The 27736-nt window shown below is 38.8% G+C and overlaps 2 protein-coding genes across 4 annotated transcripts in view; one reads left to right on the top strand and one right to left on the bottom strand.

Annotated features, from left to right (window-relative positions):
- Positions 1 to 17679, top strand: part of LOC139944823 (sucrase-isomaltase, intestinal-like) — a 23944-nt gene extending 6265 nt beyond the window's left edge. Inside the window, exons 8-23 of one of the 2 annotated variants that reach the window (XM_071941938.1) lie at positions 400 to 525; positions 1268 to 1387; positions 2363 to 2476; positions 3411 to 3498; positions 4113 to 4230; positions 5016 to 5152; positions 5861 to 5895; positions 6669 to 6791; positions 9393 to 9541; positions 10017 to 10104; positions 10543 to 10611; positions 11414 to 11556; positions 12501 to 12595; positions 13136 to 13185; positions 14205 to 14381; positions 14989 to 17679. In XM_071941938.1, coding sequence (XP_071798039.1) covers positions 400 to 525; positions 1268 to 1387; positions 2363 to 2476; positions 3411 to 3498; positions 4113 to 4230; positions 5016 to 5152; positions 5861 to 5895; positions 6669 to 6791; positions 9393 to 9541; positions 10017 to 10104; positions 10543 to 10611; positions 11414 to 11556; positions 12501 to 12595; positions 13136 to 13185; positions 14205 to 14381; positions 14989 to 15060 — 1704 coding nt within the window. In that variant the 3' untranslated portion in view covers positions 15061 to 17679. Of the gene's footprint in view, positions 1 to 399; positions 526 to 1267; positions 1388 to 2362; positions 2477 to 3410; positions 3499 to 4112; positions 4231 to 5015; positions 5153 to 5860; positions 5896 to 6668; positions 6792 to 9392; positions 9542 to 10016; positions 10109 to 10542; positions 10612 to 11413; positions 11557 to 12500; positions 12596 to 13135; positions 13186 to 14204; positions 14382 to 14988 lie in introns of both variants that reach the window. The other variant, XM_071941939.1, reaches the window with a different exon arrangement.
- Positions 15447 to 27736, bottom strand: LOC139944824 (uncharacterized). Of its 2 annotated transcripts, XM_071941942.1 has the most exons (5): positions 27414 to 27736; positions 23710 to 25557; positions 22872 to 22997; positions 21673 to 21895; positions 15447 to 20070 (listed from the first exon to the last, which is right to left on the bottom strand). In XM_071941942.1, the coding sequence occupies exons 1-5, from the start codon at positions 27456 to 27458 to the stop codon at positions 19991 to 19993; spliced, it is 2322 nt and encodes a 773-aa protein (XP_071798043.1). In that variant the 5' UTR covers positions 27459 to 27736; the 3' UTR covers positions 15447 to 19990. The 2 variants fall into 2 exon arrangements, with proteins under 2 accessions (XP_071798043.1, XP_071798042.1); XM_071941941.1 differs by having other exon boundaries at positions 15447 to 21895.

The raw sequence follows: 27736 nt of genomic DNA, 5'->3' as shown, positions 1-27736 counted from the left end.
AGCTTATTGAAGTTTTGATTTGGTCTGACTTGTGACTGGTTTGGTCTGATGTTCCCTTGTGGTTTATTACTTGATAGAGTATAGTATTGGCTGAGACCAACGCACAATGCACCGACAGAGAAGAGAAAAAGTAAGGCGCGCACTTATAACATTTCCTACATTTTTTTTTTTGACCGTGGGAAGAGTTTTAATTTATTCCAAGTAGGCACTCTCTCTCTCAAACCTCAAAACCAAACTGAAAACTCACTTGTCCAGGTTAAACAATTAAAACTGCATGAATTTACAACGACGTTGAATTGGACAGATGTTGAATTGGACACGGATAATGTTACCGTTGGTTTAAGCAATATAATAATAGCTTTATATAATATTTAAACAAATCATTGCTTTCTTTTTTAGGATGTGGTTTTCAGTGGAATGGACTACCAGAACTATTACCTTACATTCACTCACAACGAAGAGAAAGTCAGGAAAGCATTCATCGAGGATCTGCACTCCAAATATATGAAATACGCCATTCATTTGGTTGGTATTACAGTGATGAAATGTGTTTAGGGGATTCGGGGCGTTTTCATTTGTGTTGCGTTCGTGTGTTTGTGTTAGTGTGTTGTGTTGTTGGGGTGTAGGTTTGTTTGGTTCACTTGAGTGTTTGGGGGTTTATTTGGGGTTTTGTTTTTCGGGGGTGCTTTGTCCTTTTGTGTTTTTATTCACAGTTTTCACTTAAAAGCAGTGAACACTATTGATAATTACTCAAAATAATTTTTAGCATAAAACCTTACTTGGTATCGAGTAATGGGGAGCTGTTGATAGTATCAAACATTGTGAGAAACGGCTCCCTCTGAAGTGACGTAGTTTAAAAAAAAACTACATTATATAAGACCTGTATTAGTAACAAGTAATGGGCAGCTGTTGGTAGTATGAAACATTGTGAGAAACGGCTCCCTCAGAAGTAAACGTACTTTTTGAGAAAGAAGTAATTTGCCACGAATTTGATTTCGAGACCTCAGATTTAGAATTTGAGGTCTCAAAATCAAGCATCTGAAAGCACATAACTCTGTGACAAGGGTGTTTTTTTTCTGTCATTATTATCTCGCAACTTCAACGACCGATTGAGTTCAAATATTCACAGGTTATTTTGTGCATATGTTGAGATACACCAAGTGAGAAGACTGGCCTTCGATAATTACCAATAGTGTCCAATACCTTTAAGTCCTCATAGTAACCTTCATTACTTTTCACATAAATATGGGGTTTTTTTTCATGACAGACCCCAGCGTTAAGCAGCCACCAGCCAAGGGCAAAGTTCGACTATTTTCCATTCTACTACGCCGAGAAGCATGGTATATTGGTCAACAGATCGGACAAGCTTACGCCTGCATTTGGAGTGGTGAGTCAAAGCATACACAACAAAATTGTCATTTACACTATACCATGATCACAGTCACAACCGCGTCAAAGCTAAACCTCCATAATGGGAGACTTTGAGAACGCTAGGTGGCAGCAGACTTACCAGGTAAATTTCCATCGTTAGGTAGTTCTGAGCGTGCGCACATGACCGAGAACAATGTATTTTACCTGGTAAGTCTGCTGCCACCAAGCGTCCCAAAAGTCTCCCGATGATTTCTAAAAACATTTACCACCACACATAGTTAAGTTCAAATGAAAAGCTCGCATTTTTAATCTGAAAGAGTGTTACGAACGGTTTCGTCCACGGCACACTTAATTTTGGCAGACAATATTTTGTCGACTCAACAGTTCAGACACAACTGGTCGGACATAAAGGTCCCAAAATTGTTCTTGGAAAATGGTCCATGTTAGTCACAAAATCAAAGAGAAGTTTAACATACCCATAAACTTTTTTTAAATCTTGTATAACTTTGTACACGGTTTAGGCACAAATGTCAGGCATCTTGGACAAAAAATCTCTTGACAAATTAAAGAACAGTTTAAATCTAACATTCTTTATCCCATTTGCAAATTTAACATCTTTCATATCGTTGCGGTACCCGCTGCCAAAACATAATAATAATAATAATAATAATAAATAACATTTATAGGATTCGAACATAGGATTCGAACTGCCTCGAGCTACCGGGCAATCTCGGTAGTCTAGTTGGTAAGACACTGCTCTAGAATTGCAAGGGTCGCGGGTTCGAATCCCATCCGAGTATTATGCCTGTGATATTTTGTTCACAGGATTCGGGGAAGTACTGAGTATACAGTGCGAACACACATCGGTGTATGGATAAAAATCAAAGTTAATATTTTTTCCCCGATGCAAATTTAACATCTATTGTAGTTTAAACCTTCCAGAAACATTTCAAAAATCTTAATCAGTTTTTAAAAACTTGTTTTTTGTCAGAGTTGGCATGGCGAGACGGCTTACATGGACTTCACCCACGAGTTCGCCAAGGTGCACTGGGCTGCATTTGCACAAGCGCTCCACGATCAACTACCCTTCGATGGAATTATAATGGTGAGTTATATTCATGTGCCATAGGCCTACGGTTTTAAAGCGGGTCATTTCCCCCGTTGAAGGTTGGAACCAAAACAATACTTTAACGACAGTGGACACTATTGGTAATTACTCAAAGTTATTATTAGCATGACACCTTACTTGGTAACGAGTCATGGAGAGCTGTTGGTAGTATAAAATATTGTGAGAAACAGCTCACTCTAAAGTAACGTAGTTTTTGAGAAAGAAGCAATTTATCACTAAGGATTAAATTTAATTTCAAGACCTTATAATAAGATTTTGAGGTCTCGAAATCAAGCATCTTAAAGCTACACACAATTTGTGCAACAAGGGCGTTTTTCCTCCAAAATTCTCTCGCAACTTCGACGACCATTTGAGCTCAATTAGAAAATTGAAAGATAACATAAAATTATTTTCAGCTATGTTTCACTTCATGCTATCTTTCAGTTTGGAAAGACAGTAACTTTCAAGTTAATAATAATAACAATAATACACAGTTCTTATAAAGCGCATATTACATTTAAGTCTCTACGCTCCTGAGTGGGTAAACAGGTGTGATTTAAGTTGTAACTTAAATTGTTCCAGGGTGGGGCAGTTTTTGATGTGGTGTGGAAGATTGTTCCATAGTTCAGGTGCAGTGAATTGGAAGGCACGTTGACCATATGATTTGGTGAGAACTGGATGCGGAGTGAGAAGATCTTTGTTGCTGGAGCGAAGAGTCCTTGATGGATGATAAGTTGAACTATTTACTAAAGCTTGTAATGAATGTAAACTCAACTGTAGATTATGTTACGAATCTAAACTTATGTGTCGATTCGTAAAAATAATCTACACTTTCAACAATAGGTTGACGTCACAGAAATAGTTTAATAGAAGAAGATCTTTGATATAGTTGTCACCGAGTCATGATTTTTTTTTTCTGTTTGGGTTATAGACCGAGAATGAACCGGCTAACTTTGTAAACGGAGCTCGCTCTGGGTGCGACTTGGAAAGCAAATGGAACAATCCTCCTTACAATGCGAGTAAGTTATTTATTTTTTTTATTAAAATTCTTAAATGAAAATAATTCCAAATGGTTTAAAATTGATTAAATTATATCTAGGTTGCTTACATCGCCTGCTTGCCCTCAAAAATTTGTTTCTGACCAAAACTGTTAACTGAAACTACCAAAGATTACAACAAACAAAAGATATACTTTTAATGGATTCCAAAAAGTTGCAAATTTTTATGTTTTATACAACTGAAGTTATTCAATTGGATTGCATTATTATTTAAATTTAGTGTGATTCGTCAGTTAAACCCTTTTCCTTGTTTTTATAAATGATACCAATAGTTATTTCACAAACAAATCTTTTCCCCGTTGTGGCAAGATGTTTTTCGACAAGGAGAATTTCCCCTCATTTTTTGGCAAATTGTGTAAAGATATCATCTGATAGCACCGTCTTCGAAACAGCTCATGTTAAAGTGTTTTGATACCTCTGAGATCAATTTTTTGGTCATGACATGAATCCCTTCTAACTGTAAACGAAGATGCTTGTAATGTATAGTATAATAAACTTTACTAGTCGTCAATTTTTCTAGAAATAAGGTGACAATTCGTGTCCTATATTAACCCCATTGTGTTTTGGCTCTACAGAGCTTAAGACCTCTATGCTTTTCCGCGAAACGTTGTGTATGGACAGCCAAATGGCTAAGGGGATCAACTACAACCTTCACAGTCTCTACGGACATTTCTCTGCTGAAGCCAGCAACTAGTAAGTATTTTGATAGCAACAGAGGGGTTTAGCTGCACGTTAAGCGAGCAAAAACGTGAACGTGAACGTCAGCAAATTGTGTAACTAGGTGACGTCACCACATTTATTTCATAATTCCATGCTCACGTATGACTTCTTCAAGTCCATACCTGATGTGAAAAATGGTAATTTCACGTATTCTTAAGACGTGAGATTTTTACAATACAATTTTTTCTGACGAGTCACGTTCACGTATTTGCTCGCGTAACGTATTCGGGTCAGATTTGACCCAGATTCTTGGGCCTGAACGTTCCCGTTTCAGGCTGACCCAGTTCATGGGTGATGAGGCAGACTGCTCGGGAAATTGACTTAAAATGGGACTTTGAATCAGATTCTCACTAGTGTGACGCAGTTTCGGGTCGTTTTGACACAGATTCTGGGTCAAACTGAACTGACCCAGAATGGCTCAGCATCTGTGACCAGGAATCTAGGGTAGGGCAATACTGACCCGGAAGTTGTTAGTGCAATACCTGAATCACAGCAATTGGCAGCATGTGCCACAGCACCTTGTAAACCATTGCACGGTGCTATGTAAAAGGAGTATATAGGTCTCATAATTCAAATGTTATAGTGCCACATCCCTTGCAGGAAAATACTGAATGTGCGCTTAGAAACAACCGTATTAAGCGCCTAATAAATGTTGAATGTATTAATATTATGATCACATGTAAAATGGGGAAGAATTTGAATTTATCAAACAAGAACAAGACTGATTACTAACACAATATTAATTGATTGTTACACAGTGCTGGTAGCTTGCTGAAAAACAACAAGCGAGCCATGACTCTAACCAGGGCATCGTTCGCTGGTACTGGACAATTTGCCGGTCACTTCCTGGGGAGGAACAAGGCCACATGGGAAGGCATGTACCAATCCATGATAGGTGAGTTATACTGACAGAGTAAATAAGTGATGATCGAGGAGAAGCTGAGTAGTAATGAACTATCATAAGTACAATTCCGGGTATTACTTGCGAAGAAGAGTTGAGTTTAGTGTTTGAAACGTCGATACCACAATAACGGCTCTTTTCAGAGCACAGCACTCCTCCAAAAGGAGATTTACACATGGTTGTAACCGCAACTATAAAAATTCTTATAATTATCCACACCCTACAACGCTTCAAAAATTCATTTGTTTAACTCGAGACGTCGTTATCATTTGAAGACATAATATATCTGTTCCTTTTGCGGCAGTCAAATTCAAGTTGGTTTAAAATTAGGGAGGCACGAGTGTGAATTAAAATGCGTTTGCTGAAATTGACCGGGAAACCTTAACTCATCTGCACCAGAGGCAACAAGTTTTACAACAAATTTAAGCAAAAATGCCAACCAAGAAAGTGAAACTTCGGTGTACAGAAATCAATCTTTTTCTTTCTGACGGTGTCGTACTAAACCCAAACAACAGGGACTTTTCGTTTACGACGACGGATGGTTCTGCGACGGTTGTTCAGCTAAACGTTGTCGTTTTCCGCTAATAGGCTAATACGCATGCATACAGTAAGAGCCGTTCACTTCACTGTGTATGCTTTTATGAGATTCTTTTAAAATTGTGTGGGAAAATGTGTAATGATTGTATAAATTTATTATTTCAGGAGTTGATGAGTTCAACATGTTCGGCATTCCTTTTGTAAGTTTATTATTTTATTGTTTTATATTCATGTAAATTTCTTCTGAAAAAAACACTGGCTAGCCGCTGACACAAGAAGTTCAAAATATCATAATCATCAGAAATAATGTCTTCGGTTGTTGTTAAAATTATCGTTTTGGTTAGTTAATCTAAGGTCACAGTATACACATTATAAAGACAAATGTAATCTTCAATGGAAAACCAAGTATAATGTGTATTGTTCTTATTTGAAGAATTAAGGCCAATAATTTATAAATGGTAATTTTTCGCATTGCACCAGTTACATAAAATGTATGCTGTTGATGGTATAACACATTGTGAGAAACGGCTCCCTCTGAAGTAAGAGTTTTTAGGAAAGAGGTAACTACTCACTCAAATAGTAACAGACTTCAGGACTGAAGCCTTTTATTAGGCGTTTAGGTCAGGCTACATTTAGGGCTCGGGCTACATTTAGGTGCCGCACAGGCGTCTGAAAGCCCACAAATGTGGGCAACAAGGGTGTTTTTCTTTCATTATTCTCTTGTGACCGATTGAGTCCTAAATTGTCAAAGATTTGTTATTTTATGCATATTGGGATACACGTACCAAGTAAGAATACTGGTCTTTGACAATCTTACCAAGGTCAAGTGCTTTTAATGATGTTGAACAAATCTTTTTAAAGATTAAAAGATTTAATATCTTGTTTATAATTATACAGTCATAATTTCCAATGTATTACTGCTGGAGTTTAAGCTTGTTTGTGTCTCACTGAATATTTTGTGTGAATGTAACAGACTGGTGCCGATATTTGTGGTACTACTGGTGAGATGTCAGTAGACTCTGAGCTATGTCAAAGATGGATGCAACTAGGTGCCTACCAGCCACTCGCTAGAATCTTCCGTGCCACTAACTCTTCGGTAAGTCATGTTTCTTTGATTGTTTCAATGAATTGATTGTTGTATTTCTATATAAACCACGCTGGAAGCATAATCCCTGCATGGTAACGCTTCTTATGTTCATTTTTGTGGTAAAAAGTGAGAAAAAAATCCAAAACCGTAGAACTTCGAAGTGATATGTCTCTCAAAATACATTATTCTATCCAAAGTTGGTGTACTTTTTACAACGTATAACCTTTCTCCGCAAAGACGGAAAACATTTGTTATTTTTAAATTACCCAAACTCTTTAAATACCATGGTTAGACACTTTCGCAGGTCAAGGTAGGCCCATATATTGTACTTTTAATATTTTTAATATTATTATTTAAATTGTTTCATTATTAAGAAATTTAGGAATTTGTCAATGTTTTTCATGCTTGCTATATTTATGGTATGGCTGATCATCATACTTTTGATGTAAAAAGTGTTATTTTAATATCCCCATAAATTTGATTTAGAATTTCATTATTGAATGTTTGCTACTCAAACGCATTATCTCAAAATGGTTTGATGCTTTTATGGGAGCAAAAGTCTTGAATTGTTAGAGGAAACCAGTAAGTTATAACTGAACACAAAGTGCATGAGGGTCTCTCTAACTGAATGTTTTTGTGCGAAAAATTTAATATTAGATAAATCATGTCAATGTATATAACTTTTAAAATAACAACAAAATAAGATCATCAATATTTCCTCCAAACCCTGAAAATGTTCCAAGAGAAACTGAAATGCATCACTCTGGCCACGACCAAAATGCCCTGAAATCAAGAAAACCCTCTTAGAAAAAAATACTGGATGACATCACCATTGACAATAAGTAGACAACATCAACAAGTGATGAGATGAGAAAAGTAACCTACTAGTTATTGGGGCGGAATGGGGTTAGATCTTCGCTTACCAGTGAGTTGATACCATCTTAAAGAGTGTCTTTACCACCTGGACGACTTCTAGCCAATCACACAATCCACAGATCTTCTTTCTTCGCCCAATGGACATACATTGTCAAGGTTCTGACAACAGTCAGCAAAAAGAGCTCAGTTCTGAAACTCCAAAACTAAAAGTCAGTTTTAAAATTCTTGTCCTTCCACTTGAACGACTTATAGTCACTTGGACGACTTGCCGACACCCATACAACACAATCCATAGATATTTCGTCTTCACACAGTTGGCTCAAAGGTTCAAATTTCTAACAACAGTCACTATAAAAGGTGTATAGTTCAGTTTTCAAATTCATTTCCGCAAGTGCCCGTTGCAAGATAATTCAGTTCTTCGGTCCATGAAAGAAGCTTCTGACCCTCAATTGACGGAGCTCGCAAGCAAAAGCAAAAGTTCCAGAATATTGGTCCATTTGAAAAAGTACTGTTGTAACTCATATAGTTCTGTGCCCAGTTTCATGACTCTGCTTGCCACAGAAATCTGCACTTAAGGTCCATAAAATTGTATGTTTAACAGGCACCGTAAGCACAGAACTTCGCGGTAAGCAGAGCCATGAAAATGAGCCCTCTGTGTTTAGAAGGAATTGCAAACTCCTAACTCTTCAACTTTACTCACAAGCTCTCAACGTCAATGTTGGCCAATGACACAAGCGGATTGGTCGAGTACGCCTCCGGCAATTATTATTCTTGCTAACTGATGTTTGAAGTCACTTAGTTCTGAAGTTTTCAGTACAGTTTAGCCTCAGAATGTCCTCAGCAATGTCCTCAAAATAACAAGCAACTACAAATTAAGTAGAAAACCAGTTTGTTTCACTTATACAAAGTGAAACTTTGATAAAGTTCATCCGATACGCGAGGCTCCAATTCAGCCACGAAGAGTCGCCATGTTGTCTGTACAGAGGCCCGTAGAAAGCTATATACCAAGCGGTATTGCACTGTCTTTCATTGCACTGAACGCGAAAAGCGCGAAGACGATAAATTTGCATAACAATAGAACACCTGGTTTGGCTCGGTAACATTCTCGTCCAATAGCAACGCGCGGAATTTCTTAAACACGATAGACCCGCCCTATTATTACAGGTGAGTGGTGCGGTTAATAAAGGCAGTGGACACAATTGGTAATCACTCAAAATAATTATTAGCATAAACCTTACTTGGTAACGAGTAATGGGGAGAGGTTGATAGTATAAAACATTGTGAGAAACGGCTCCCTCTGAAGTAACGTTGTTTTCGAGAACGAACGAATTTTTCACGAATTTGATTTCGAGACCTCAGATTTAGAACTTGAGGTCTTGAAATCAAGCATCTGAAAGCACACAACGTCGCGTGACAAGGGTGTTTTTTCTTTCATTATTATCTTGCAACTTCGACGACCGATTGAGCTCAAATTTCCACAGGTTTGTTATGTTATGCATATGTTGAGATACACTAACTGTGAAGACTAGTCTTTGACAACCAATAGTGTCCAGTGTCTTTAACTAGCCGCTGAGTAAAAGAATATGAAATGTTGTTCTTGTACCAATGATAATGAAAAAATAGCATTAGAGTGTTTTGGTGGCCTCGCTTTGTTTCTAGCTTGTGTTGGTTTGGAGAATAAAAGGAATTTATTGATAATTTTCTTTGGTTTGATGTTTTGCTTCTGTTTGACAGAGAATGGACCCGGGTGCATTTACCGGCAGCGTCTTAGCTAACATGAGAGAGATGGCAAGAAGACGATACCGAGTGCTTCCATACATGTACACCCAGATCTACCACGCCCATGTTGACGGTTACGCGCTGGTCAGGGCACCGTTCTATGAGTAAGACACTTTCATAATAAGAGCAAGAGGGCGTACTATACGAATGTTGTGCTGGAAACTTTTTAACTTAAAAGCAAAGTACACCTATGGTTTTTGGAACCATTCGATTGTTTTTATCCTACGAGTAGATTTATACAATAAAACAAGCTTGTGAACATTTCATTCCAAAAGGTGGATGTCGCAATTTTTGAGATATTGCCGAAAATTCGTATTATTTCCGTGTATGAAGAATAATCCCTAAATAGGAATACACAAAGTGAAAAGCGTTACTGTGGTTACTTCTCAGATTCAAATTTGGGGGCATAAAAACAAGTATTATTTTCACATGACCACATTGCTTCTAAGTGAAATGTTTTGTTTTTTTTGTAATACTTTATACTATCGAAAGCTGTTGAAGGCTTCTAACCAACAGTTTTAATAGTCATTATAACTTATAATGATTATCCAAACCATTATATATTTTTCCTAACTTTAGTTTCAACTTTGATAAGCTGAACGTATGGGATGTGGACTGGGAGTACATGCTCGGCAATTCCCTCTTGGTGGCTCCCGTCATGGAAGAGGCAAGTACCCCGTCAAAAGATTCATAGTTTTGTAAGGTCATTGTGTGAACGTTTCATATTTCCTCCTCCAAAAACTGCGAAGAAGGTGGCTTTGGAGGGGCTCCAATATCATACTCAGTTTTGTGGTGCATGCGCCCAGAAGGGACAGATTTCCCTGGTGCACCGGCGCTCTACCAACATCAGTTAGGGCCTATCTTAATAAAGTGCATATTGTTCACCTTCGCACTATTTTGCCAATTTTTATGTCAATATTGAAGGCATTTTTTCAGACGTTGAAGAACTTTTAACAAAAACCATGAAAAGTTTCCAAACAAATATTTGATGTTCGGTGGATTTTACATTTGTTTTGTCGTCTTTTAAAACCAAATTATTTCATGCATTGTCTTTTTATGTTTTAATGCTCAATCTTTCAATTTGGTTTGTTTCCTAACGCTGCAGGGAGCTAGACAAGTCACACTGTACCATCCTGACTGGAGATTTTATTATTTCTACGACCCTCAAGAAGCGGTGAGTTTTAGCAAATCCAGCATCAACAAATTACATTGGGAAAGGAGTGTGCAATTGAGAATTTCCCCAAAAAATGTTAACTGCTTAAATCGCACGTGCGCACACACGATTGACAAAATGAAGGAACGTCCCGCCTTCTTGAAAGCGGTTGATGGATGGGTGGGCTGCTATCGAGTTCACAATTCAAAGCGCTAAGATTCATCGTAAGATGAGTTGCCACTATCACCATAGTGATTTGTATTGTGACATCACACTTTACTGAGCAAATTAGATTCACATTAAAGAAAATCGTAACTCTTTGTGAAATCGGCCCCAGCTGGTCCCCTGTCTTTATTGGCGCAAGGAATGATAAACTAGTCTCAAAATGTGACGTCAACTGTTCAGGCTCATGGAATTGGGTATCACTCTTACCCGTTTGTTTTGCAGAACTCTTTTGAGACTAACTGTCTGTACGCATACGTGAATGTCTCAGCTTAATTGTTTTATGGGGAAAGCTAATTCCTCCACTTTGATTTCAAAGGCCGTCAAACGAGGCAATTTACATACAACCAGTTCCAGGCAATCTCAATGAAGGACAAACATATGTACAGTACATGTTAAACTGAATATACTTTCGGGGACGGTAAGATAGGGTTAGAAAAATATCTGTTGTATACCCGAAGTATTGCCCTTTTGCATGCGTCGCAGTTGGTTGCCTACTACAAGTTGCCTGTAAAGATTGCCCTGTGTGAAATGGCCTTAAGACAGAGAAAGGTCTGGATTTCAAATATATTTTGTATTCTTATTTTATTTTTCAATTCAGGGAATTGTTGTGGGATCTATTTTAGACTCGGCTAGTGAAGGCACAAACATTACAGTCTCAGCACCACTGAACGAGATACCAATATTCATCCGCGGTGGTTACATCATCGTTACACAGGAACCAGGCAATAACACTTATTACTCGTAAGTCTAATCTAGGATGTCACTTTTACTGGTTCATTTCGCTCAAAAATTGCACATCCACCATTTCACAACATAAGAAGTAACCGAAATATAAAATAATACTTTCAAAAACTTTGTTTTAACTTTTTTGTTGTTTTACATCTGTGTTAAAATGGATTCATATTAACTTTGTACATGTAGTTTTTTATTTGAAATCTCCGGACAATAAAAACTTCTTGACCAGGTCGAGTACCCAAGTTTATGATATAAAAAAGTACCAGGGAAGTAGGCCTACCCAAGTTTATGAAAAGTTATCAAAAGATGCGTCTCCAAATGCCCCATGTCATAAAAAAGCATCCTCGCCTTTAAATAATTGGTTGTTAAATGCTCCTAAGTCTACTTACGGTCTAGCCAATAATTAAGCTCAAATAATCTGTTGGCAAAGTAATTATTATTGCACTATACCGTCATAATAGAAATCATTTTTGGGATTAGGCCTTTTCGTAAATTGCGCCTTATTTGTTACTTAAAGGCAGTGGACACTATCGGTAATTACTCAAAATAATTATCATCATAAAACCTTTCTTGATTACGAGTAATGGGGAGAAATTGATGGTATAAAACATTGTGAGAAACAGCTCCCTCTGAAGTGACGTAGTTTTCGAGAAAGAAGTAATTGTCCAAGAAGTTGGTTTCGAGACCTCAAGTTTAGAATTTGAGGTCTCGAAATCAAGCATCGGAAAGCACACAACTTCGTGTGACAAGGGTGTTTTTTTCTTTCATTATTATCTCGCAAATTTGACGACCGATTGAGCTCAAAATTTCACATGTTTGTTATTTTATGCATATGTTGAGATACACCAACTGTGAAGACAAGTCTTTGACAATTACCAATAGTGTCCACTGCCTTTAACCAACTAAGATGAAACTGTAGAGATAACATTATATTTGTTTCCTTATTGCAGACGCATGAACCCTCTGGAGATTTGGGTTGCTATGCCTGAGAATAACGAAGACATTGCAAGAGGAGACTTGTTCTGGGATGATGGAGAAACCCTCAGTAAGTGTAGTCAAAAAATATTTCCAAAAATATTTTAATGACATGAAGTTTTGACCCAAGCAGAGTCGTCCGTTGTAACTGACTCTTCTAGGGTCGAATTATCATGCCATTTAACTACTTTTTGCATTATTACCATGGTCCTTTGGGTTAGTAAGCAGATTGCAACAGCTTATTTCCTTTTCTCATAAAATATAGTTGTATTATGTTTTACTGTAGTGGGTCCAGAGCTAGTCAAAATACTGTACTACATCATTTGATGGTTTATTGAAAAGAAAATTATGCACCATGTTATGGTTCACTATTGTTGTTCCCCTCTGCATGGACGAATGTTGTTCATGCTATTGTTGTTGTTGTTGTTGTTGTTGTTGATGGTTGTGGTGCTGTTGTTACATGCTGAAGCTGCTACTGATGATGGGGATGATTATTGGTGTCGTTGTTAGTGTGTTGTTCTTATTCTTTCTTGTCTGTGTTAGATTGAAACATCGCTTTGAAAGTCTGTACATGATCTGTTTTTAAAGCTTTTTTTTCTTTAATTTTCAGACACATATGAGCGAAATATTGACATATACATGGAGTTCTTCGCAGATCTTGTAAGTAACTTTGCTCTTAAATTATAATATCACCTGCAAATTTTCTGCTAAGCAAAATTTAGCAGGATACAGCAACAATTGGTACACAATTTGATATTTCCTCTGCTAACCTTCTGATAAGTACATGTACAACTGTTTTGTGCTGAGATACTTTTTGTGCTTAAACAGGTCTTTCAAATTGGACCCTTGTCAGCTGACAGGCAGTTTTGTAAGTCATGGATACAGGATCTGGGCCCAATGTCATAGAGCTACTAAGCACAAAATTTCGCTTAGCATGAAATTTCTTCCTTGATAAAAACAGGAATGTCAACCAAATTTCCGGGTGATTTTCAGGACAAGCAAACATCAGCTGAGAACAAGTAAGAAAAGCAACATGCAACAATTAAATGGAAATTTGGTTGGTAATCATGTTTTTATCAAGGAGGAAATTTAATGCTAAGCAAATTGTTGTGCTTAGCAGCTCTATGAAATTGGGCCCAGGACATTTTGAGCTTTCCGACTCAGTTGATAGAAAACAAGGCTACTGATATGTAGGCTACATGTAAATCTCTAAGCCACATTCATAATGAATGCAAATATTGGCTCCTCACTCATCTTTATTATAGCTTCGGCCGATGCAGTGTATTAGGCCTATACTGCAAACTGGGGTGTTAAAATTGACATTTATCACATATAGATACCAACAAAGAAAATCACATTTTACAATATAATGATTTTTGGGGTTGAACAAAGAATTGACTAGTTTTTTGACTACTGAATATTTTTTTTTTTGACTACTGAATATTTTACAACACAGTTAAAATACACTTAGTTTTGCCAACACAATTACATTGGTGTTGTTTTAACACCAATTATAAAATTTTGATTCTCTCTCGGGTATCTATGTATCAACACCCACTGTGTAAATTTTAACACCCCAGTTTTTGCAGGCTTGATTAATATCAGCCACCCTGCTGTTTTCATCATACAAAAAATCCAGCATGATTATATTATGGTTGTCTTTTTCTTCCTTTTTTCAGCTAAAATTGGAGATGCTGTCACAGCGAATTGGTTTAATGGAATACAATGACAAGATAATTCTACCCAGGATTCAGAAGGTCACATTTGTCGGTCTACAGAAGAACCCTGGTAACCAGCTGTATGTGGACAATGTGCAGCTCGGGACTGAATTCTTTGATTATGATGTCACAAACCGGGTAAGTTTTCATGTATTCTTTTACTTTTGTTGTATATGCAAGTCAAGGTTCAAGGTTCAAGGTTCATTTTATTTCCACAGTATCAAAAGACAAAAAAAACAATATCAAACAGCAGTCACAAGAAATCATTACAACAATGAAAAATAATCATTTCACAACATAGGTTTGAAGAAATAGATACATAACAATGTTGACACTGCGGAGGGATCCATTTAAGAAGCAAAGCTTGTAGGCAAGGGTCCCTTATGACATGCATATGCATTGAGATTATAAAATAATGTCAAGTGAACCGTAGAGGTCCGTGGTCGAGTCGAGCCACCAATGAACAAAATATAACAGCAGGTCTCAATGCATAGTCACCAGACACACAAGGCCTGAAGGCCACTTCAAGGTGTGGGCTGCAATTTTTTTTTTTTCAGAGGCCGTTGCCATCTACTCCTAGGGCTGAACTTGAGTGTTACAGTTGGGATGAGTGATTTTTTGTTTCACAGAGCTCGGGAAGGCACTGAGTTGTACAGTGCTAACACACATCCGTGTATATAGGTAAAACCAAAATTAATATTCAGCTTCTAACAGTTTTGTGGGTTTTTTTTACTTGATGTTGCAGGTATTGGAAATCCGTGGAATTGACTTGGACATCACATCAGACCATCGGATAGATCTGCAGGCACCAAACTAGAACCAGTCTTCCCTTCAATAAGACCTTTCTCATGATGCAGCCATCTTGATTTTTTCACATTCAAATCAATGTAACCAAGCCGAGGCTGGAAGGGGAGAAATGGTCTGGTTCTTTTTTGTACAAAGCCATAATACTGTTATTGGATACAAGGAACATGACCAAGATGGTTATATACCATTCAGCTTGCTTGTTTGTATATCAATCTCATCGTGTGTGTGTTACTGGGCCTGTGGAAATGCTGCCACGCCCATGCTTTGGATAACGGTCAACGCAGTTTTAGTTTCAAGATGTACGTTTTCTTTAGAAGTTTTAAACATATTCTAATAGTTATACCATACCCAATATGGGGGCAGAAGGTACCCCCTCCCATATACTTTAACACTCCATGTACAGAAGTATACCCCCCTAAAATGCCAAAGAATTCATGTGATTCTAAACACACAATGAAGAAAGAGAAGGGTACAGCCATAGTCCTGTATGTGACTCTTCCTCTGTGCTATAATATCAAAGTGAAAGGCCACCAGGGGTGGATTTCACAAAGAGTTAGGACATGTCTTATCTCGAGTTAGGACGAGTGACTCGTCTTAACTTAGGATTAATCTTAAGGTCTGCATGCTACAGTGCAGGGTTGGGACTCGTCCTTAGTCCTAAGATTAGTCTGAAGTCAGGAAGAGTTTTGTGAAATCGACGGCAGGGCTACCCCATGTCCCATATTGAGCACCAAATGTTTGAAAAGGAAAGGAATTCCTGATTCTAAGCACACAATGAATACACAGAAGAGGGTGGTACCAACATTCCCCAAATCGAGCAACAAAAATGATAAAATAGTTCTACAAAGAACTCGGCTTTTTCGAGCTTGATTTCTTTTGTACAAAAAAATAGTTGCAGTTATTCACAATGTGCCGTGGGGTGGATTTCACAAAGAGTTAAGACTCAACTTATCTCGAGTTAGAATGACTTACTCGTCCTAACTTAGGACTAGCCATACGTTTTTTATATCTCCTAGGACTAGTTATAAGTTAGGACTAGTCCTATCTCTTTGTGAAATCGATCCTGTTCACTTTGTGACTAACTTTACTACAAGTTGTCATACTATAAGCCATTGCAGTATGGCTAACTTTTTGAAAACTGATTGTAAATTTTGTTTGTCCTGTCAATGTTTGATTTCCTTCATTTCTTTTGCTATTGTTTTATTTTATTATGGTAGGCTTAAATTTAGAAATTAATAGTTACCCTGCATTAGTGGACATTCTTTATGCTAATTTCTCAAGAGGGAAAAAGTACTGCATTTGTTTACTGTATTCATTTTCATTTGGAATTTATATGTTTTACTTGCTTGTGATATCTCATAGCGCTTTTAAGCTGCCGTTTTTACTAAACATGACAAAACACTGAACTGTGAACATGTTTGTTGTATATTTTAGCATAGGCTTTTTCATGTAGAGATGTCAATATCGATAAATGGATTTTGACAATTCTTTTGAGTCCAGTTTTATAAGGATAGCCTGACATTTTTTTCTTTACTGAAACATAAGTTAGAAGGCTGGTTTTTGTTAATACTTTATTATGGGTTTTTTTATAAGGCCTGTCCTAATTTTTTATGCTAATTACACAATGCTCTTGTACAGACGACATAGAGTTTGTGCACTAGGTAGTAGACGCACAAATGCGTATTCATCAATAGGCCTGGGCGACTAGTGAAATTAACTAATCCACTGGTCGCGCCTCAGATAGTCGCGACTTTGACACTATGTGTGACTACTTTTTAATAGCCAAGATACATTGCGGCATATTGTTTGCCTCAGGCGCAGTCTAGTAAAAATCACGCTAAATGGATTGAAGGATTGTGTCACTGATGCCTGATTGTGTTTCATAAGTAACTATGTTGTCGTGAATAGTCGTGTGTGACACAATTGGTTCACCAAACAGGTAGTCGCGACTATGTAGTAGTCGTGACTCTGTAGTAGTCACGGCGGCACGATTAACCGAGGAGTTTAAAAATGGTAGTTGCGAATCTACTAAGAAATCAATACTTGCGACTTTGACACTAGTCGCACTAGTCACCCAGGCTTATACATTACACCACCATCAGCCCCAGCTAGCAACCTTGCTCTATGCATGGCTAGATACATGTAACTACTCATTAAAGTAGTTTTGATACCCTGTTGGCACAACCCTAGTTTAAATGAAATGTCCACAACGGACAATGTTTCAAATTAACAATTAAATTGCTATGAAGATATCGAAAAATATAATTTAATAATCTGACCATTATAATTACTCCATTACTTTAAACTGTACATTCCGCTACAATCCTACTTTTATAATACTACACTATGGTAGTTGAATACTCATAGTGGCACGATTCCTCTTGTTTAGAGAAAACTAATGCAAATACTTTTAGCAGCTTGTTTCTAGTTAACTAAGTGCCTTTTTATGTCTTTATGTTGAATCAAGTGATCTACATTGAAATCAAAACCCTGTATATAGCAGTTTGTATCATTTTAATTGGGGAAAAAGCAGGTGACTTTAAACTGTAAATTGTATACATTCTGAAATTGGCAAGCATGTTAATGACTTTTGATGAATAAACATATTGTGATAATTTGTAAATTTTAATCAACAGTGATGTTCCGAGTCAATTTTTACTTCTCATGTCTGGTCAAAAAAATAAGCAATGTCTGTCCCAAGCCAGTTTGGCTCATCAGGTGTGTGTTTATATCCGGGTTTCTTTGGCAATAAACAACTGAGAATATTGCTATATATTCCACCTAGACAGGATGCCAGTCCATAGCAGGTTATCCCCCAGCTCTTGCCGGTACCCATTTGTACTCCTGAGTGGAGAGAAGCAATTATGATGAAGTGCCTTGCTCAAGGACACAAGTGTCACGGCTGACCAGTGCCAGGATTTGGACCCACATTCTGTACATTACAGAATTGGAGTCCAATGCCACAAGCAGCTCGACCACGACACCCCACAAATTTTAATCGTACCAGTGTTTAAGCCCTCTAGCTATGCAGCACATGTATGTAATACTTGTATACGATTGCTCAAAAAATAATATATACAAAAATTAACAGATTGAAACATGACCTATAAGCCAGTTAGGTACCGGTAATTGTCAGATATACCATGTATACATGCTGTCTGAAATCATTACAAACTCCACAAGTTGGTCTGACTCAAGAATCCAACTCCAAAAACACAAACGTATGAATTTACCAAATTCCATTACCCTTTTAGAATTAAACTGATATCAAATAATAAACCACAAGGAAAACTGACTGGGCAAGTTTTAAGCGATCTTGGGTTGAACAAAGACAAATTGACTACAGCGGGATCAGAGAGCCATTCAGTTAAATGGCTTCCGCCTGGCATCCCGCCCCCCCCCCCCCCCAAATGAAGACAGTGACAAAATTGGGAGACTGTCAACATAGGGCTACATGTAGATACATGTAGCTCAGTTGGTAGAGCGCCTCCACGTTAATCCACAGATCGTTGGTTCAAATCCCGCTCCAGTAGATTTGTCTTTGTTCAACCCTAAATTAAAACTCATACTGAATACAGAAACTGAAAAAGAAAACAGTTGTGGTAGCACTGACAAAGGTGAGGCAATGTATTGATCATGAAGGTGTATACTGCACTATATAGCACATGGCACATTGCACAGCTAGCTCGAATACTCAATACAATTGCATGTACATGTACATTGTATGCATGTAGTACAAGTATTGCACGCATTTTGGGTGCATGGTCACAGTGCCAAGGTGAAATCTGCCTTTTTCATTTCACGAAGTGAAGTTGAGTGAAATGGAAAAGCAAGATTTCACAGAGTGTTTATATTCTGCGACAAAGCAGGGAAGCAAAATGCATGCAATAGTTGTTTTTAATAACTCATACATACATGTAGATCCATGTCACTTGGAGACTGTTCACAATAAATACAACAATTCTGTGTCTATTTAATAGACAAAGAAACTCCTACACCCCATATAATATACATGTGTATTCTAAAGAAAAAAATACTTAAAAGACAACATGTTGACACCTAAAATGTCTGGCACTGTAATGGCAAAAAATGGCTGACATGTGACGGGTGTTCCGCCCAAACGACATAAGACTAAACGCTATTTCAAAAGTGACACAACTAGACACAACTCCGAAAACAGTTCAGTATATCTCAACATTGCATACTGTGTAGTTAAGTACTTTGTAAAATGGTGAAAACCAAGTAAAGTCTCTTCTGGGCTAACATGGCTCATGAGGACCGTGTTTTCTATCCGGTTTCCTAGTCATTAAATTACTGTGGATATTTCCATTCCCCTATCGCAGGTAGCTCCCTAGTCTTGGCCCAAGACGTCAGTAATCAATAGTTGACAGTGTACTGCGCTCTCGGGTGTACATATATAGCCCTCCTACGGTATGATTTAACCAACTTGTCTGGTTAGTGCAATCCAGTCTTACAACCAATCACAGTACACTATCCACTATAAATCATTGACGTCTTGAGCCAAGACTAGCTGCTCCCCAGAGCTCTCACACCAATACCAACTTGTAATCCTGGGTGGAGAGAAGCAATTATGTTAAAGCCAGGATTCAACCTCTAGCTGTAAATTACAGAATCTAAGTCCACTGCAATAAACACTCTACATAAGACTGTTCGAAACCTGATTTGAAAAAAATCAACTGAGCAAAGCAGTACAAAAGTTTTTAATTTGTTAGGCTATTTCGTTGTTTCGATGTTTCGTTGGATAGTTATAAGATATGAAGTATTTATACCAATGTGAATTATTTTGATTCAAGAATAATATAAAAATAATAAAAATTACTCTTTTCCTTTACCGATCTATTTACAAAATGGTAATATTTGCAAAAACATTACAGTAAGTACTTTATGGTAATATTTCAATGCACCAAGCAAATACAAAATTACATAAAAATAGTAGTAGAACTAGTAGTTGCAGTAGTAATACATGTAGCTACATGCTTCTCCATAAAAAGATCACCAACTACAAAAAAATATCACAAAATAAAAAAGTATTTTATCATCTTTATGATGTAACTACATTTGTACATCTATAAGTACATGTAAATGTACATACACTTTGCAGTAAGGTTTGGGGTAGCACCATGTGTACATCTATTCTGACTCTGAGCAGTGTTGGTTATGAAAAGAACCGGTGGTTGACAACTGAACATTTCGATCGGTATGCTTTGATTGTCTCCACCATGCAAAGTATCAATTCCTACTGTCTGCTCTCCATCTACATATAATCTACATAACTTTTGAGTACTGAGAAATTAGATTTCATATAATTAATATATTTCATATACATTTCATATATTTCATATATGATTAAGCTATTATTGCCTTTGTAACTTCCTGTCTTAACATAGAAATCACTCTTCTCTAAGGTCTGCCTGATAATTATATTAACTGCTTGTCTCTCCTTCAAAACACTGCAGCTAGATTTGTTGACTGGTCCCCAGTCTTTATCCACAAGGATTTAGCAGGCCCTGGTCTTACAGCTTCATTGATTTCATTGGATACAATGATTTCATTCAATAAACATGCAGTGATGTAAGCTTTCCATATTTATATTTCACTGCAGCTAAATTTGTGGACTGGTCCCACTGTCTTTATCCACAAGGATTAAGGCACGCACTGGGTTTACAAGCCCAATGATTTCATTTGATACAATGATTTCATTAAATAAACATGCAGTGATGTAAGCTTTCCATATCTGGGTTATGATACTGCAGCTAAATTTGTAGACTGGTCCCACTGTCTTTATCCACAAGGATTAAGGCACGCACTGGGTTTACAGGCCCATTGATTTCATTGGATACAATGATTTCATTGGATAAACCTGCAGTAATGTAAGCTTTCCATATCTCTGTTACGATACTGCAGCTAGGAGCAAGTTCGAGTGCGCACATTTAGTCCACCAGTGGTCGACCACAGACTAGCAACGCACATGCGCGTAGTAAACCTTCCACCTTTTCGCTAAAGTGTCACTGGTTCCCCTCTGCGCTTAACACATGTTAGAATGGAACATGTTGTTGGGACCAGTGAAGAAACCATGGGCTCGAGGCTGGTTCCAAATGGTCGACCACAGTAGTCAACCAATGGTCGACCAGCCTGGGTTCGAGTCAAAATGGTCAACCTTTAGTTAACCATTGTGCACACTCGAACTTGCTCTAGATTTGTAGACTGGTCCCCCGTCTTTATCCACAAGAATTAAGGCAGGCACTGGTCTTACAAGCCCAACGATTTCATTGGGTACAAGGATTTCATTGGATAGGCCTATAAAAAACCTACAATTATACAATTCTATGCAGTATTTTCTTGCAACTTTAATGACTAATTGAGCCAAAATTTACACAGGTTTGTTATTTTATATGTTGGGATACACCAGGTAACCAAAAATTATACCCTGCCTTTAAACAAGAATTTTTTAAACCACTGAGGGTACCCAAACATTAGAATTAGAAATATTATAACTGTTTGCGTTTTGGGGGCAATTTTTTGCGAGTGTTCTCAATACTCTTGCAGTAGCAAAACATCATTAAGTGCGGGATGGACTCCTTAATGCAATCGCCTTGTTTACCGTATTTGTTGATGCGGCTGATGTCCCCTGATGTTTCGTACACAAAAATGCCGGCAGTGCTTTGAGGGAGGACCTTGATGGTGCCTTCAAAGAGGCCGTTACCGGGAAGGGTTTCCACGGTGACCTGAAACAGGATAGGGAGCTCGGTGACGTTGACTGTGGAGCCGTTGCTGAAAGACGCCAACCGCTGATTGTGATCGTCAGTTTTCGTGAAACGCAGAACCTGCAAGAAATGACAAACCCTATTATTGGGTGCATTCTAGCTTCCCTGGGTCATCCCCGGTCTGCCCCAGTGCATTCGAATAGCCAGTGCCCTGCTTGTGGAGTGGGTCACTTAGGGGCTGGGCCCCAGGTAAACGACATCACGACGAGAGCGGTGAGTGGTCGTTCGTTTAGCTCTTGTCATGGGCTCACCCAAGTGAGCACCACGGGGTAGACCCAAGGAAGCTAAACGAACGCACCCATAGATAATAAGTTATTAATGAAAGCCTTATCCGAACATTAGATCCTCACGGTGAGTAATAAAAATAACAATGGGGTCTTATATGGTGCTTTATCAACCCCCCCCCCTTAAGGGGCGTATCAAAGCGATTGGTGTTTGTTTCCTGAAAGGTATATGGAGCTACGATTTGGAGCTGGAGACCTTTTACTTTGTAGCACCATGTAATTAAGCTTGGGCGAAATCACGACATTATCGAATATCGCGATACTAATTTGGAAACGATTTCGATATCGGATCGATTTGGTTTTAATCGAAATATCAATAAATCCAATATCGATTAAGTATCGCAACATCGCGATGTATTTCCTAGCTGAGACATCTTGCACCCCATAGGTTTGGAGTAAAACCAGAAGAATAGGTCATTAGAACACCTCTCTTATGCTATGACTGTCTCTTCTACAACTTTCACTGGGAGTTTGAAAACTGATGATGTCAAATTTAATTAATCGCGATTATACCGAATATCGCGATATATTGTCGGCGATATATCGTGAATAAAATAAATCAATATCGCCCAAGCTACATGTAATGGTTTTACAAAGTGCTGTAGAGCAATATGCTGCTGATCAGACCAGGAACACCAAGGGCAAACCCCTTCTCTTTACGATAAGGGCCTCTTGAAAGTACCTTTTTAGTAGATACATGTACGTGCGCTATATTATACATCTGTATAAGATACTATTATATTATTAGTTACCTTCTGGTTTGGCACCATCTGTTGTGCATGTAGTACCATACTCAGTTTCAGCTTAGCACACTTGTCCCTGACCCTCTCTGTCTTTTTATTGATAATTTTTATCAGAGCACCTGCAGCTTGCTTTGTCTGAAAGAAAACAATGCGAAAAAAATTCAGGACTTAAAATTCAAGAAAATCTTAACAAAAATCCGTCAAGACCACGCAGTGCAGAACTTTTGCTCGGTCGACAAACACTTTTTTAAGGCCACGTTTACTCTGTGTTCCTTATCTTTTAGTGTTCTCCCTTGGTCCACTGGCCTAATGCCAGTCAAAACATCTGAGGACTAGACCGCTTCGGTCAAGACACACCAACAAAAATTCAACGACTGCCTTGTGGCTATTATTGCAGGCGAGGAATGACATAAAGTCCATAAAGGCGCTGGGATGGGAAAACGTATCATGCACTGTCATTGGTTTAATAATGCGCAGTCCCATCATGCATCACACTCACACTGCACCATATTTCTATGCACTGCATACATGACGTACTTCCTGAGCAAGAATCTGTGCAAGCGATTAGCCCATCCCAGCGGTCCTGGATAGACTGGCCGCTGGGGCCGAGCCGAGCGAAAAAGAAGTCCACCCACAGGGAAGATCGAGGGTTACGATTATCGCAACTATCCTATCTTTGCAAAATGAAAATGGACTTGCCCTCTTAAGGATGAAATTCCAGGCCTGTTATAGTAGTAGACTTGTTACTCGATTCAGAAAATTTGAGTTTTTTTAGTTCTGGAAACTAACGGTATAAAGAAATGGTACATGTTCATCTAGTAGTAAAATGGGGAAAACTTGAGTCTACCTTTTCTGAACTAGCTGGTTCCCACGTCAAACATGAGCACCAGTGAGCATCAATATGGGCATCCGTGCATGTTCTCTTCTCTGGAATTTCATTGAAAAAACTGATCCCACGCTGGCTCACATCTGCAGGTGTGACGTCAAGATGTAGAACCGATTTCAGTGTTTCGTGGACGTCAAATGGCGTCATGAGTCGCTGTGAGTTCAGCTTGAGCTTGCGGTAAAGTTCAGGATGCCGGCGATGAAACCAATGAGGCACCGTCATTGACATAAAGGGAAGGCGTTCTTCAAGCTTGCCCTGGAGCGTCTGGCGTATCTGTGAATACCGCGACCCGTGATCGCCAAACATTAAGAGAATCGTATTGTTGAGGAGATTGTAAAACTTTGCGTCGGCAAGAAACCAGTAGAGATCACCATCCATGAGTTTTAGAGGGTTGATGTTGGCGTGAGTTAACCCGACCAGAAATGAGAAGGCAAAATGGGGCGTATCTTTGTAGACCGTCATATAGTCCAGCAGATAGTCCAACATGACTTTGTGAACAGGTTTTGATCCGAGACAGTGTTTCTCGGTATTAGCGGCATTCCACAAGTTCCTCATGTAGTGATCTGTGGGTTGCTTATCAAAGCCGTTCAATCTCAAATTGAAGGTTGCAATGCCCGGCCAATCCTCGGCAAACATCGTAGCGTACCCGTTCTTGGCGAAATCGTTCCAGATAAGTGGGTACGTATCCACGTACTCCGAGTTGACTTCACCTTGTCTGACCTCTGGAAGCTCTAACTCCGTCTTACCGGTTAGTAAGGGGATAAGAGCCCCTTTGGTGGCGTCAGCAACTATGTTATAACCTTCAAAAACTATAGTATTGAAACTGCTGAGGAGCTGATAGGTCTCTGGAAGTTGCCTAAAAAAATTCATTCTCGAGGTGGATTCCAAGCCGAGCATGACGACGTTTAAGCCTAAGCCGTCTGATGGTGGTTTGATGGAACGTGCTCGCTCCTTCACTTTAGGTTTCGGAACAACACCCACATGCACGTCAAAAATGTCAGGAGCTAGCTTATAGAGAGACTCCAATTCAAAAGGTGACATGTCCTCAAAGTCGTCTGTTGTGCCGTTATCGCAGAATACAAAAGTAAAATCATCTGTTACGTTATATTGCAATGGAATGTAACCCTTGGGATTTTTCGTGCCAAAGCTAATCTTGACAGGGGTTGAAATTTGACTTGAATAATCGCTCATTCTTTCTATGGTAGATGCATAGCACTGATTGTACTTCATTTTCTTGAGTACAGATTCCTTGATGGACAGCTGGTTACGAGTAAGATCTGTTGCCATTGTTCCTTTACACTCAAGAGGCTCTGGTTCAAAGATAAGATGTTTAATAGTCTCATCAAACGGGTCCATCTCTGGAATCTGACACGCCAAGTCCCCATTGCCGTTCTTCGTCTTCCTCGCGAGTGCCTTCCTAGTATCGGCTCGATTCCGATACTTCCTAGCACCACCATCCCCAATCACAGAGTTATTTGAGTTGGCAAGATTCTTGTGTGCGGAGATGTTTGCCTTGTTAAACTCATTCACAAGTCTTAATTTCTGGCTCACAAGTTTCTTGTGATTTAGTAGTTTTTTAGAGTCTCCTCCGCGATTAGCTTTATGCAACCCCTCTCTTAGCACCACTGCAGCATTGGCATTTTTGTGGTCTTGGCGGTGTGTACTGTGTACCTCCTCAAAGTTGTAGAGAAGGAGTATGATGACGACAGAGAAGACAAGGAACGTAGTTGCTACTGCCAGTCGATGCAGGTAAAGTATCCTTGTCCAACCCATCCTTAATGACCGACTGATCGATCTCATTGAAATAACCTGAAACAAAGCACAACAGAGGGAAACACAGCATCAATGATAGTTGTTTCATTCACAGATAATATGAATAGCGCCCTCGATTGTCAACTTCCATATTTCACCAATATGGCAGTTCAAAGCATATAAAAAATTATAAGTCTATCCCAAACAATACGCAAAAATTAAAATAATAACGCATTTCACAATAACTGTTCCAATGGGCTTTACATTAGTGCCCTGCAGGCAGCAGATTTCACGAAACGCTAGGATTAATCCTATCTCAAGTTAGAACGAGTAACTTGTCCTAAGTTAGGGTGTGTCCGGATAACTTTCCGTATCACGCCACCACTTTTTCAATCATTTTTACAAGAAGGGATATCTCGTTGCAAGGTAAATTAGATACTAGGCCTACATTATTTCATATCGAATGAAAAAGTGGTGGCGTGATACAGAAACTGGATACAGAATTTGAATCGTCCAAAGTCTTAGTTAGGAAGAGTTTGGTGAAATCGACGGCTGGTCATTGGGCCATTTACCTTAATTTAATCTCTTTTTTCCTGCATTACTGTCCTGACTATACATGTAGTTGGGACGTCCCAACTTTAACACTCAAGTTGGGACCAGTCCCAATTAAGGTTGGGACCATTATTAAGTTGGAGCGGAACAGCCCCACTTGTGTGGTCATACTACTTGCCATCAACTCGCCAACTTGCCGTCAACTCACCGTCAACTCATTTTTGTGCCGTCAACTCATTAAATTTACAGAACAAATTTCATAAATGGGGCATGGAAGTGTTAAGTCTGGGCTTAACTACATATTTCTTATGGTTTTTGGTAAAATTTCATTCACAAAAACCACTTTGTGGCGGCCAACAGTTTTGCTGCTTCGAGATAATTTTTTCACGAGAAAAAAAACTCAATTTTTATTCCGAAATGTAACCTAAAACTTACGCGAATTCTCTTCCAGCTAATAATTTACAATTCTATGCTTCTTTTGTGGATTTTAAATGTATATTGGAGGAGTTGACACCAAGTTGACAGCACAAGTGAGGGTAAAGTGAGTTGACGGCACAGTTGAGTTGACGGCGAGTTGACGGCAAGTAGTAGGACCCTAGCCCCAGTTGTGTGGCCAGGATTCAGCTAGCCTTGGCCATGCCACACACACAATGTAGGGCTAGTAGGGGGTCCTACTGCTTGCCGTCAACTCGCCGTCAACTCACTTGCGCTGTCAACTCGCCGTCAACTCCTCCAACATACATTTAAAATCCACAAAAGAAGCATAGAACTGTAAAGTATCAGCTCAAAGAGAATTTGCGTAAGTTTTAGGTCATATTTCGGAATAAAAATTGATGTTTTTTTCTCATGAAAAAATTATCTCGAAGCAGCAAAACTGTCGGCCGCCATCTTGCTTTTTCACATTGATTAGTCTTGGCCCAAGATGTCAATGATTTATACACAAAGTCGTTTTTGAGAATGAATTTTTACCGAAAACCATGAGAAATATGTAGTTTAGCCCAGACTTAACACTTCCGTGCCCCTTTTATAGATTTTTCATGTAAATTTAATGAGTTGACGTCGCGAAAATGAGTTGACGGCGAGTTGACGAGTTGACGGCAACACTCAAGTTGGGACCAGTCCCAACTATAGTTGGGACGATTATCAAGTTGGGATGGGACGGAACGGTAGGACCACTAGTAGGACCCCACTAGTGTATCAATCATTACTACATACAGTGTGTACATGTGGCCAACTGTCTGTGCTCTCCGCTGAATATCCACAGAGAATTGGCAATAAAAAAGTGGGGGTAATAAAACTATTTCTTCCTCCATCCTGTCAATGGCCATAGCAATGTATGATTCTATATTCTAGAAACCTACCTGGGACGCAGGCTGGTTGGCCTTGGTTGGAAGTGGACCGGGCATTCACCACCACACAAGCATTCTCCGATATCTCCCACACAGAAAACAGCATTCATCCAACCAAAACATTGGAATTGAGTTGACGTATTTATAATTTTGAAGCAGAGTTCACAATATGCGGCTCATTTTTGCTTGTCGGATCAGAAAAAAAGCAGCTGGCATGCATGGATGGAAACCCGAAGCATGTCGGTAGTACTAGTAATGCTTCGTTGCGTTCGTGGCAAAAGAGTTGTTTGTAAGCAAAATGCTACAAAACAGACATACACACCGTGCCACCACCA

The sequence above is a fragment of the Asterias amurensis genome, chromosome 12 (genome assembly GCF_032118995.1).
Source record: "Asterias amurensis chromosome 12, ASM3211899v1".
Classification (NCBI taxonomy): Eukaryota; Metazoa; Echinodermata; class Asteroidea; order Forcipulatida; family Asteriidae; genus Asterias; species Asterias amurensis.
This window is presented reverse-complemented; position numbering and strand designations above follow the sequence as displayed.

What these genes read in the sequence shown, in the direction of transcription:
- LOC139944824 (XM_071941941.1), bottom strand. Translation starts at nt 27,458, where the DNA reads ATGCCCGGTCCACTTCCAACCAAGGCCAACCAGCCTGCGTCCCAG. An exon ending in AACCAGCTAGTTCAGAAAAG is followed by an intron (nt 22,998 to 23,709) that starts GTAGACTCAAGT and finishes GTTTTCTTTCAG; the next exon opens with ACAAAGCAAGCTGCAGGTGC. An exon ending in AGATGGTGCCAAACCAGAAG is followed by an intron (nt 21,896 to 22,871) that starts GTAACTAATAAT and finishes CATTTCTTGCAG; the next exon opens with GTTCTGCGTTTCACGAAAAC.